General features: G+C 42.8%; 1 protein-coding gene across 2 annotated transcripts in view; it reads right to left on the bottom strand.

Moving 5' to 3' along the window:
* Positions 1-250: 250 nt before the first annotated feature.
* LOC308051364 (5'-AMP-activated protein kinase catalytic subunit alpha-1-like) overlaps positions 251-13,747 on the bottom strand; it is a 61,366-nt gene continuing 47,869 nt past the window's right edge. For both annotated transcript variants that reach the window (XM_080361746.1, XM_080361747.1), the window contains exon 9: positions 251-666. In XM_080361746.1, coding sequence (XP_080217872.1) covers positions 422-666 — 245 coding nt within the window. In that variant the 3' untranslated portion in view covers positions 251-421. The remainder of the gene's footprint in view (positions 667-13,747) is intronic.

Here is a 13,747-nt window from a genome sequence, read left to right as displayed (position 1 = left end):
TGTTGACAATTCTGATCAACTGAGGCACAATTGTAGATGGTGACCAACAAGTCATACTTCAGTCATTGAACTAGTAAGTGTACATTTACTTACAGTGAATCAGATGTATTACTAGCAAAAAAAATCAAGAAGGTCCATGTAACTTGAAGTCTAATATGCAGTGTAAAGTGTGAATACTGCCCCAAGGGCATATGACTTCCTGTACCTGTACAATGGTATTGTACAGCAAACAATCAGAATTCACTCCAGGTTCAAAATAATATACATAACTGCCCATAATCATTCCAATCCCTCTGCAAATTGCATTCTGTGGCTAGTTTGTTCAGTGCCTTCATTAATTTAACTGGATTATAACTGGAAGCATCTGACTATGATTTAGGCATGCTTATTACTGTAAAAGAAATCAGCCCAATATTCAAAATTATTGTGCAAGTATTTTAATAAGATTTGCACACATCTCAAAGAATTCTATCGTATGACTCCCTGGTCTTGGAGTTAAGTCAGCTTTATAAGAGTCAAGCGAAGAGGTCACTGATGGGGTAAGGGATATATCTGCAGATTTTCCTTGTGCATCAGCATCTGAATCTTTCTGAAAGGATCTACAGTTGCTCACAGAACCTGATCTCCGTGGAGTTGCAGTCCCAGATTTTGCTTCAGTAATTTCATCTGGGGGGCAAGTGGAGAGAGGAGGAAAGTTAGTTATAAGTATCAAATCAGTCATAGGAACAGCAAACATCTTCCCCTTCTCACACTTCTAATCTTATTTTTTAAAACTTGATTAATACATAAACAGCTTTTGCAAACTATATATAGTTGATAACAAAATAAAAATTTATATATATAGAAACACAGAATCAAATGTCCTTATGCAAATTATTCTTGTGCTCTGAACTGTGCTCCAGGACTATCTGATCTAGTTTAGACCAGCACTCATCATATTTTTCATGAACTAGTTTCAGCACCTAATAGTTCAATTGATTTAGTTTAAACCAGAAACAGGATAGCATCATAAGGTTAAGTCAAACAACAGTTCAAACATTTTGTAGATGTTTTTGGTAGTATAGAGTTTATTTTATTATATTTGTTTTCTTTCTTGTTGGTTATTTATACTTTGCTATTTGTATTTTTATTATAATTCGTTGATGCATTAATTGTTAGCATGTACATTAATTTATCCTTCATTTTTGGTAGTTTTTCCCCTTAATATGCATTTGGGCTGCAGCAGTTTAAGTTTACTTCTAAGATGGGAGTATTTTCTCCTCATACTGAAGGTATTGTTCTGCTGAAGTCTCTTTATTCTTACTTTAAATACTCAACATTAGTTTTGACACCTGCCATCAGAAAAAGTTATTTCCAGGATAAATTAGTGAACATAGGAGAGGTTGCCTTTTCACATCAAAGCTACTTTAAACTATAGTTCAGTAAGAGGAAAATAGAACAGTTAGCTGTGGCAGAGGAAAAGTCAAATCAGCTTCACTATTGGAAGAGATGCCAAATCCATGCCCTTGGGTTGTATTTCCTCAAGAGTTGAGGCCAGAACTGCAGCAGGCTGCCCTCTCCCAGCTGCATGGCTTTAAGCAGTCATCTCCCCTCCAAAAGGGATGGCCTTTGTCCTATACTGCAGTAGGTCAGTACAGGAAAGTGATTCATCCCCTGTATCAAATACTACTAGATCTAAATAAGCACTTGTCAGAAGGAACAAGGCAAGAACTGCAGTGGCAAATCAGATTGGGTTAAACTGTCACGAGACACAGCCTTATGCATCCTATACTGTAATATCTATCCTATAGTGTAATCCAGTCATATTCCAGTAAATCCTTTTTCCATGCCACATGTTTTCCTAGGGATTTCGTGTACTCCATTGGCTGTAGGTAATTCTGCTTCAGTCTACTATGCCCTTAAAAAAGCATTATGGCCAATCTATATTAGCTCCTCCATTTTCAGGAAGGTATCCAACTTGGAGTTTGTGTTGGTTTTGGCTGGGATAGACTTAATTTTCTTCATAGAAGCTTGTATGGGACTATGTTTTGGATTTGTGCTGAAAACAATTTTGGTAATATAGGGATGTTTTAGTTATTGCCAAGCACTGCTTACACAGAGTCAAGGCCTTTTCTGCTTCTCACACCACCTAACCAGTAAGTAGAATGGAGGTACGCAAGAATTTGGGAGGAGACACAGACAGGACAGCTGACCCCAACTGACCAAAGGGATATTCCATACCATGTAATGTCATGTTCAGCAATATAAAGCAGTGAGAAGAAAAAGGAAGGGAGAAATATTCACAGTTATGGCATTTTGTCTTCCCAAGTAACCATTATGCATGACTGAGACCTGCTTTCCTGGAGATGGCTGAACACCTGCCTGCCGATGGGAAGTAGTGAATGAATTCCTTGTTTTGCTTTGTTTCGTGTGCAGCTTCTGCTTTACCTATTAAACTACCTTTATCTCAACCTACAAATTTTCTCACTTTTATCCTTCTGATTCTCTCCCCCATCCCACCGGAGGGGAGTGAACAAGCAGTTGTGTGGTGCACAGTTGCCAACTGGGGTTAAACCACAACAGTCCTTTTTGGCAGCCAACATGGGGCATAAAGAGTTCAAGGTAATGACAGATTTGATTGGAATGTGTTAGATCAAATTGACAGCTGTTATTGTTGTTTAGCTATTAATGGACAGGCTCCTGTGGTTGCCATGGGGCTTGCTTGGCTTACTATAAATTAGTCTTGCGCTCGTTAGTGGCCTCTTCTTCCTTTTGCTGCTTATTATCATACTCTGCTGTGCTTGGAAACATTTCGATAACAATAGCCATGCACCTGGGCTGGCAGATGGCCAAGGCATTGCTGCTGTTCTGTCTGGAACGCCAGGGTGAACTCAAGTCAAAGGGACTGTGACTTGTGGATGAGTAGATGTGGGAGTGGGACACCCCAAAGCATCTGTGGCCACAGATAAGTCCACACCAGAGCAGGTACATCTTGAAGCATCTGTGGCCATGGTTATGTCTGTTCCACAGTAGGTATACCTCTGAAGGGATTGTGGCCAAAGGATAAATCCACGCTGGAGAAGATACACCTCGAAGCATCTGTGGCTGTGCATGTTGGAGCATGTGGCCATGGATAAGCCCACAGCAGAGCAGGTACTCACATTGGAGCAGGTTTACTTCTAAAGGGACTGTGGCTGTGGGTAAGGCCACACTGGAGCAAGTATACCACTGAAGGCATTGGGGTCCATGGATTAGGCCATGCTGGAACAGGTGCACCTCAAAGCGACTGTGGCTGTGGATAAGTCTACACTGCAGCAGATATACCCCTAAACAGACTGTGGCTCATAGATAAGGCTCCACTTGGAGTAGGTACACCCCTAAGGGACTGCAATCTCTGGATAAATCCAAGCCAGAGCAGGGGCAAGGGGTAGAGTTCATTGCAATGTTAAAACCTATGGTTTGGCCCAAAGGGACCAAGGGTGGAGACTGTAATGGAAATACCTTTAAGTTATTGTAACCTATGATTTGAGTTGCATGTTATAGGAATTTAACTATAGTAGGAACCACCTGAACCAATGGAGGACGAGCCTTAAAAGAAGCAGTGCAAGTGCAGTAGTGTGCTGATCTGAGCTGGCTTTGGTGCCCAATAACTCCATGCATCACATCACCTCTCCCATCCTGAGTGACCACCATAACAGATGGAGTCCAAAGTCATGGACTCAGTGGACATTTGTGGATATTTGACAGACATTTCACAGGGATGGTCCATAGACCAAGGGAATGATATTTGGGTATGTCCTGGTTTTGTTAAAAACAAGTTTCTCTTTCAGTGAATTTTGCCTGTCAGCTAAAGCCTTCATATTAACTGCATTTTCCTGGAGAACCAGACACATGTTTTGGTAAAATCTAGCAATGGAATGCAAACTTATTGATAAGCACGGATGGACATCTCGCGAGAGGGGCGACGAGAAACAAGTGACCAAGAAACTGACCAACTGTGTATAACATTCCATTCACGTGAATACTTCATATAAAATGGGAGATCACGAGGATCTCGTCCCTTCTTTTCCCCTCTTTTCCCTATGGCCGACATTAGGAGAGGACCTTGCTAGTCGTCCCTGCGAACTGAGGCCTAGTGACAGACTGAATCCAGCTCTGGTTGGCTGTGGAGTCTAATCCAGGACTTTGGGTGCCGGCTCTGCAGTTGCTGAGACTTTCAAGATTGGTTTTGTATATTTTGTATTATTTTCTCTATTCTTATTAGTAGCATTAGTAAAACATCTTTAATTTTTTTAACTCTCTTCTCTCTGTCCTTCTTTTTCTCTCCCGATCACCTGTCCTGAGTGGAAGGGGGGAGAGGGAGGGGCAAAAGGGGGGAGTGGGGGGGGAAGAGGGGGTTAACAATACATCTGCCAGGGTTTTATTGTCACCCCGCAATCTTAACCCTCGACAGGGTATTATATCAAAGGATGGGAAGGGGGATGTTGAGTAATAACAATGCATTGGATAGTGTGGGAACCAAGCATGACATAAATGGTATGGAACAAGGGGTGGAGAATGTGCTGGTTTTGTCTGGGACAGAGTTAATATCCTTCAGAGTAGCTAGTATGGGGCTATGTTTTGGATTTGTGCTGAAAACAGTGTTGATAATGCAGGAATGTTTGCATTATTGCTGAGCAGTGCTTACACAGAGTCAAGGCCTTTTCTGCTTCTCACACCATCCCACAAGTGAGTAGGATGGGGGTGCACAAGAACTTGGGAGGGGATATTAAATTATTTGGTATACTGGTCCTTACAGAACTTGTTTAGAAGTTGCTTGTATAGAAAAATAAATTAGATGAAGAAGGAAACACAGAATATCGCTTTGTATGAGATATACGGGAAATTAACCAGCACATAGTGGTTCTTTACCCAGTAGTGCCTGATCCCTCCCCATAAGAATTCTGTGAGGTTATGGAGGGAGAAAAATAGAAGGGCCAAAGCCCAATTAGAGCTGGGCCTGGCTACCGCTGTAAAAGGCAACAAGAAATGTTTCTATAAAAATATTAGCAACTTAGCCCAAATTAGCTCCTCATCTTGAAAAAGCCTCTGAGAGGGCAGTGACGCATCGCTACCCATCAGGCACTGGGAGGGGCAACCAGCTTCTGATGCAGGTGAGTACCAGCCACACTGTGCTGCAGCAGCGGGTGTGATAGCTTGTGCAGTAGGGCACAGAGGTTGTAACTCCTTGCTTGTTAGACACTCTCACCTATTGTCAGTGTCCCAGACCGCTGCCGACCATGGTCTCCTCCAAAAAGAGAGCTTGTCACAAAAAGACTGCGGCAACTCAGAGGCCCTGCCCCGAACTGTGGCTGTTCAGGTGTCCGACTTCAGGGAGTGCCAGAGCCTGCTGCCAGGGAAGGGAGGGTAGCATTCCACCTGCATGAGGTGTCAGCAGGTGCAAAATCTGCTCAGCATGTTTGCGAAACTTAAGGAGGTTGAGACAGTGAGGTCCATCAGGGAGTGTGAAAAGGAGATCAACTGGTGGAGTAACTCCCTGGTGTGCCACTCAGAAAGGCCCCAGGGGGATACCCCCCAAAAGGTGATGGACCCCCTGCCCTGTCAGGCAGAGGGGGAAGACCCGAGACAGCCCCTGCCCTGTCGCTGTCAGGCAGAGGTAGGGTGTGGGAGATTTGAGGGATTTTCTTGAGGTTGTTGTGTGGATGGGTTTCTATTAGATGGAAATTTATTTCTGAAGTAGCCAAAGGAATCTTGAGGCCAGCTCAAAGGCTGAAAAACAGCACCTGCTGTGGGAGTGAGGCCTCAGGGCCTCAACAAGATGTAAATCAACAGACCTATTAGCAGTGAGACTCGGGCGCATGGACAGCTCGTGAACATGGACAATATCCAATCAGCTAATGCATGCTTGGAGCGTGGACGCGTGATCGATCAGGAAATAACTGCATATATAAGGAGGCTTGTTTTTGTAATAAATAAATGGCTTCGCTTGAATTAATATCGAATTGTGTGGAGTCCATGAGTTTTCGCCCTCGCAGTAGGGGACCGAAAAGATGGCGAGGGTTGGAAGCAAGTTCCAGTTCAGAGTCACGGGCAACCCCCCTCCCTGCCTGCTTTGTCTCCCCAGGTGCCCCTCTGTAATAACTTTGAGGCCCTGGATCTTGAAGAAGAGGTGGGTGAGGAGGTGGTGCAAGGTCTGCCTACAAGGTCACATGGAAAGAGGCAGTTGACTCCACACCTCAAGACTGCCTCTGATAAGAAAGAAAGAACGGTAATTGTAGTAGGCAATTCCCTTCTGAGAGGGACGGAGGGCCCAATCTCCAGAGTTGACCCTCATCACAGGGAAGTTTGCAGTCTACCCGGAGCCCGGATTAGGGATATCACCAGGGCACTCCTCAACCTGGTGCTCCCAACAGACTACTACCCACTGCTGATCTTCCAGACAGATGGAGAGGAAGATGAATCCTGCAGTCTGACGGGAATGAAGAAAGATTTCAAGGCCTTGGGACGGATGGTGAAAGAGTCCGGGGCTCAAGTGATTTTCTCTTCCTTCCCTCCATTTTCGGGTGATGACATGGGATGGAACAGAAAAATTCAGTCAATAAATGATTGGTGACAAAACTGGTGTTACAGGCAGGGCTTTGGATTCTTTGATAACGGCTGGTTTTACAAGACACCAGTTCAGACAGTGATACGTGAGAAAGGTTATTCTTGCAGAGGAAAAAGGATGCTGGGACAGGAATTAGCTGGGCTCATTTGGAGAGCTTTAAACTAGACTCGAATGGGGATGGGGTTGTAGCTGGGCTTGCATCAGTGAGGCAGCACTCTAGAGTTGATGAAGACTGGGAGGCCTCCCATCCCCCTAGGGTGAAATCTGGGTGCTCAGCTCACTCCCTGAAATGCCTGTACACCAATGCAGGCAGCATGGGGAATAAGCAGGAGGAGTTAGAAATCTGTGTTCGGTCAGGAAATTATGATCTGGTGGCAATTACAGAGACATGGTGGGACAGCTCACATGACTGGAATGTGATCATGGATGGCTATGTCCTTTTCAGGAAAGACAGGCCAGCCAGGTGTGGTGGTGAAGTTGCTCTTTATGTGAGAGCAACTACAGTGTATTGAGTACTGTCCAGGCATGGATGAGGAGCAAGTTGAAAGTCTATGGGTGAGAATTAAGGGGCAGGCTGGCAGGGGTGATACTGTTGTGGGTGTCTATTACAGGCCACCAGATCAGGATGGGGAAGTTGATGAAGTCTTCTAGAGGCAGCTGAGAGTGGCCTCACAGTCACAGGCTCTGGTTGTCGTGGGGGAATTTAACTTCCCTGATGATCGCTGGGAAGGACTACTCAGCCAGCCAGCTACAGTCTAGGAGGTTCCTCCAGCGCACTGAAAATAACTTTCTGACACAAATGCTGGAGGAGCCAACCAGAAGAGGTGCACTGCTTGTTGGAAAGTAAAATGTGGCAAAGCAAGATGTGCAGTTCCAGCCACCTGGATAATAAAGGAAGATCAATACTAACATGACCATCTGAGCGGTCGAAGATATAATACTAACATAATAATATATAAAAGGCAGACAGATATATAAATAAATATATAAATATATATAAAAATATATTTTATATACATATAAATAAATAAAATATATAAAAGGCTTGGACAGATTACTTTGAAGTACGTTTCTCATAATTTTAAAAAGTTATAGCCCAGACTTGTGAGAATGGTATCCTGGGCCGGATAACCGCCCCCAAGTGCATGGGATGTGTGAATGTCCTTGGGCCTGGTCTGTGAATGAGTGGAAATACAAGTGAGACAAACATCACATGAGTTTAGTGTGTTTTTAATAACAATTAGGGGAAAAACACCTTTTGTAAACATCTTAGTCCATGCTCGTACCTGTAAATCCTATAAATTGTCAATGGTGAATAAAGAAGGCAGCCTAGGCCTAGGTCGGCTCTCTGCTTGGCCAGGCTCTGCACTCCTTCCTGAACAAGACCCCTGCCTCTGCATGAATTTCTGTCTGCGTCCTGGTATGCGTCGTTCCTAATCGCCGCAAATGGTGCCCCCTCTGAGTGTGTGAGCCCTGGAGGCTCTTCATAGAGCAGTGTGTTTGGCGGCGACCACACAATCCGACGGGCGAGTAAATTTTATGTGGCCACATTAATCCCTACGGTATAGATAGGGACAAGCAGTCCTCATCGAACGAGAGAGCTGCGGGATTGCGTTAGTATGGGGCAAGTCGCTTCTCAGGAACATAAATTGTATTTGCAGGTTTTACTGCAGCTATTACGTTCTTTTGGGTATCGTATTTCTGAGAAGCAGGTAGCTTCACTCCTGGTATGGGTGAGAGAGAATTGTGCTTGGTTTCCTAGTGAGGGGACGTTTGACAGTAAAATTTGGAAACAGGTCGGGGAACAGCTACACGCGCAAAAGAATTCACTTCCCAATAGTTTACATATTACTTGGAGATTTGTGTACTCTGCACTATCGCAGTTGCAGTCGGCAGAACACATACTTCAAGGGCAAACAGGAGAGGATGGACAGAAAAACACAAATGAGCAGGTTGCTAATGATTTGAGTCCTGACAGCACTCATCCTTTTGAGTCAGGCTCTGTAGATCTCGAAAAAAGTCAGTTCTATATCCATCATTAATGCCATCACAGCTGTGTAAAGATAAAGCAGAAATTTGTGTGGAGCTGGGTCAGGAGTCTAAAACTCTGCCCTCAGTACCTCCTTTGCCTGATTTTAATGATGCTTATACAGCACACAGTAACCCCTTCATGACTAAGACAGCAGAACACAAAGGGGTGATGCGAAATGCCGTGAAAAGGCTATGGAGCACGGCGATTTTTCTTTTGCCTTTCCAGTTACTTACAAACCATAACAACCACCAGAACATGACGGAATACCTGCTTCTGTGTATTGCCTTTCTGAAAATCAAGCAGCTTATCAGGAATGTGAGTTAATTGTTTTATTTGTTGTTGTTAAAGTTGTTTCTTTGTGATATTGTTTGTATAAGTGCACTGTAAGCCTTCTCCCCACTTTTCCCACTCGAGCCGCAAGCCGCTCTGTGCTTTCCCCTCCTCCCTCCCTCCTCTCATGGTTTTTACTTACGAGATGGGGTCGGGAACGACTGTTTTTCAGTCACGTTCCTAAGAAATTAGTACTGGGAGGTGTTTTAGAATATAGGAAAGCACTTGGAAATATGAAGAAGGAAGATCTTGTGAAATATTGTGATTAATGGTGGCTGCTGTATAAGTTCGATGATTGGGAAAAGTGTCCAGAGAATAGAACCTTGAAGTATAACACTTTGTTGTTTCTAAAGCGAGCAGGACAAAAATAAAACTCTACAAGAGATGATTGAATCATTTCAGACAATTTTACAGGCAGAATGGTTTGAACTTCAACAAGCTGAGAGAGAATTAAGTGATAACACACAAGTCATAGAAAACTTGCTGAACTCTGCGAGATACTTTTCCTTATTAACCTGTTTTCTTTCTAGGTATCTGTTTAAGCATATTACAGTTTAATAGGTCTTTGTCTGTTATATGGTACAGTAAGTTCATAGACTGCTAAATAATGAGAATCCATGGACTCAAAATGTGCGTTTTGTGATAATACAGAAGATCGTAATTCAGTTCTTTACTGCGTGAATGTGATGATAAGATTTTGTGTGTGACAGCTGTTACTTTTCTTTCTAGCATGCTAGCTATATTCCAATATCCAGACTTGCGCAGCTCTGTGATAGGCTGTGCCTCATCTCGATGTGCTGGATTTGGCTCTTTTGTATGCACACCAAGTAAAGAATCCTGGTTTTGGAATAACAGTTGTAGCACACCAGATGAGACGCTAATAAAAGCCTTGCCCAGTCCAGCTTGCTGCAGCAGCGGGGGGGGCGGGTGCTGATTGGGCTCCAGCGCGCACTGACCTGTTTTGTCAGGGAAACCCAGCGGTACCTCTGCCTGGCTGAGCAGTGAGCGGTTCAAAGGTGCAATGCTAAAATCAAGATATTGTCTTGAATTAATGTAACTGTGATCTATCTGCATATTTGAACTTGGTATTTGGTTTTCATATCTGAGCTCAGTATTTTAATTTGCATATTTATATTTGGTACCAAAAGAATTTTGTTTGGGGAGATAATTACAAAATGGGAACCGGTTCCTCTACTAAAATAACACCTTGCTCCCCCTTAGGATACATCTTTACACATTAGAGTAGTTGCTTTTATTGTTATCTAATAATTTTGAGACCAGAAAAGAATTTAAGTAGTTAAACTCTGATTCGCATTGAATGTATGTGTTTGTTGGAGGTATGGGAAAGAAAACTAAATGCTATGATGGATGTGAACTCGGAGGAGCTTGTATTTAAAAGCTGCTAGAATATGACCTGGTTTGGATCTAGGAAAATTAAAGTAATCGGTTGATAGTTAATATGCTGTTTATTGACATCTGCAAGACATTACAAACGGTAAATGGGGCTGAGGAATGTAACTATTGCTCAGCTAATTAGAATTGCATATAGAGTGTATTATGGCTGGAATGAAATGGGAAAATAAAAAAGCAAAATATCCCAGGCCTGTGCTGTACTGTTTGAACATAAATTTCAGGCCTGTATCAAGCTGCAAATTAAACTTAGCCCCCTGGCAGCTCCCACTTAGCACGAGCATTTAACACCACCTGCGTGGCCTTGCCTGTATCTAAACTGCAGCAAGAAATAAAAAAAAAAAAAAAAAAAAGAAAAAACCTGGCTGCCCACTTTTAAAGCGGTGAAAAGGGGGTTATCTCTCCCCACCACTGCAGCAATGTTATAATACTGAATAGAGCAGTCTGAGGGTGAAATTTAAAAGCATCCCTAGTAGATCTGTACTTCTAATGAAACTGGGAAATTAAACCAAAAATTTGATAATACACTTATTCTGTGGTAACTAGTTGTAAAAGACTTCTTAGTAAATTCACCGTGATAGTTTTTGAGATTGTGGGAAAGAAAGAAAGATCATTTTTTGAAAACAATGGAATGCCAAATTTGGAACAAAGTTTTAACAGCTGAATTCTTCTATTTGCCAGAAAGCCCTATACCTCCCTTGGGTCAAGATTTGTTAAGTAAATTGTAATCTCAAATAATGTTTTCTGAGAATTCTGTTTAGTTGCATGTCCCACAAGAAGCTGCTTGGATGGTGCAGATATGCTTGCTTCAAGTGAGAAATCTCCAAGGAAATTTTGGATGCTGTATTTCCACTAGTATAGACAACCAAAGCATCGGTAAACTAAACACTACACTGATATAACTGAAACAGGACTTCGATCCGGTAAGGGAAAACAATATCCAATAAATATGACAGCCAAAATGGAGTTAGAAACTTGGATGAATAAATTTATGACAACCTTACAAGCTAACTGCATTTGAATGGACTTGCAGATTTGTCTATTTATAGCTACAACATAGAAACAACCTTTATCTATTGCGGGACAGTATGATGAGAATGCAAACAGACTGATATACTTGGAATGGATTTTTTTGCCCAATTCTTTTCGTAAAACTATTACTGACCCCCTGGAATTGATTGTTACTCTGATCAAAAAAGGAAGAGAACGGATTCAGGCTTTAGTAGGCCGTGATCCATCTGTCATGTATGTACCTTTTGTGAAAGCAGATTTTGATTTTTTTTTTATTCACAATCTCTGTCCTTGCAAATTGTGCTAGCTGATTTCCTTAACAGAATAGCTTTTGGCATGCCTAAATGTAAATTGCTTTAAAATCTGCATGTCTTTGATTTCAGACCACAGACCGTACTTGTATTCGATCCTATCCCAAATGCTCGCATAGTTTTTGTTGATGGTTCAGGGAAGTCTCATGAAGCTGTAGTGGTCTGGTGTGAAGATAACGATTGGCATCATTCTGTTAAAATTGTTGAAGGTTCAACCCAATTAGTGGAACTTGGCACAGTTTTGCATGCCTTAGAGCTTTTTAGGGAGGAACCTCTAAATTTGGTTTGTGATTCTGAGTACGTAGTCAAGGTCCTACAGCGCATCCCCTCCACTTTTCTTAAAGAAATCTCACAACAGCAACTTTTTGATATGTTTGTATCATTGCAAACTGCATTACAGCTTCGCAAACACCCACTGTTTGTTACTCATATACGCTCTCATACAACTATACCAGGTCCCACAACTGAAGGTAATGCAGTTGTGGATTCTTATACTGTAGCTACAGTCCGCTTCCAGTCTGCCAGGGCTTCACATGCTTTCTTCCATCAGAATGCTGCTGCCTTAAAAAAGGTGTTTGGTCTCACTCTCGAGCAAGCGAGAGACATAGTGCGCTCTTGCCCGGAATGTCAAGGTCTGATTGCAAGCTCGCCCTCCCTTGGAGTTAACCCTCGCGGACTCTCAGCTAATGACATTTGGCAGTCTGATGTTACACGTTTCATCTTTTGGCTGTTTGAAATATGTACATGTTTCTATAGATACTTTTTCAGGTATGCTTTGTGCATCTGTGCATATACAAGTGAGAAAAGCAGAGATGTTCAGCGTCACTGGAACCGCTGTTTTGCTATACTGGGAGTACCACAACAGATTAAAACTGACAACGGTCCTGGATACATTGCTAGATCCACGCAATTTTTTTTACAGCAATGGGGTGTTTCACAGGTCACAGATATTCCACGTTCTCCCACTGGACAGGCTATTATTGAACAGGTGCGCTCCACACTGAAATGGATGTTATTAAAACAAAAAAGGGAGAATATGATGCCTCAAGAACAATTAGACAATGCAACATATACTTTAAATTTTTTGAATCGTACTATGCTTCCCTCCTCTATCGCAGCAGTGGAAAACCACTTCCGTGTTCCAGATTCACTGTCTCAGAGACCAAAGGTTTTGTATCAGAATCCCCTGCACAACAGTCAGTGGCAAGGGCCTGTAGAGTTAATCACCTGGGGAAGGGGGTATGCTTGTGTTCTTCTTCCAACAGGACCAAAGTGGCTTCCTGCGAAATATGTTAAACCTTTCTATGAGTTGGACAAACACGATGCAGGACCTAATGCCAGAGATACAGCGTCTGTCCCTGCAGCAGAGGGCAACAAAGAAACAGAAGAGACCAAAGGAAGAGGCACTAGCATATCAGAATGATACAAATTTACATTATTTGGACTGGGGACTAACTGGCGAAAAAACTTTCAATGCATTTGTTTTCCTTATTAGTATGGCTAACCAGCTTTCTCCAATATTTGTTAATAGCTGTAATTGTTGTAATTTGTATTATTCTGTTCTATTGTAGGTTGATTTGCAACAAGAAAATGACACATAAGGTATGATGATCCACAGTGGTCATTCAAACTCACCAACAGAATGCCCCCTTTTGACTTTGGAGGCAAGAGGTGACTGCATTACAACTCCAAAGTAGTTTGTCAGATGACTGTGGTCACAGGCTGGATTGTGAGGCAGTATACATTCCCCTGAAATCTGGAGCCTTCAATGAGGAGGTTGACAGTTCTTTAGCACCTTGTGTGCCCCACGTGCCTGTCCCCACATATATACACCTAGAAAGGTATCAAAGTGTTGTCAATCAGATTCACCTCTACCAACTGATGGGCAGGAGAGGTGGGACCCTCAGTCAATTGACAGGGTCCTTAACAAAGGAGGTGCCCAGACTAGCTGAGAAGCTTCTGGACTACGTTGTAATGCCCACAGCCACATCTGGCCAAATAACGAAACGGGGTTCCCGCTGAAGACACCCTTTGAGTGGTCTTCTCGGAGCTGCGGGTCTGTAAACT

Source organism: Nesoenas mayeri (genome assembly GCF_963082525.1).
Source record: "Nesoenas mayeri genome assembly, chromosome: W".
Taxonomy (NCBI): Eukaryota; Metazoa; Chordata; class Aves; order Columbiformes; family Columbidae; genus Nesoenas; species Nesoenas mayeri.
This window is presented reverse-complemented; position numbering and strand designations above follow the sequence as displayed.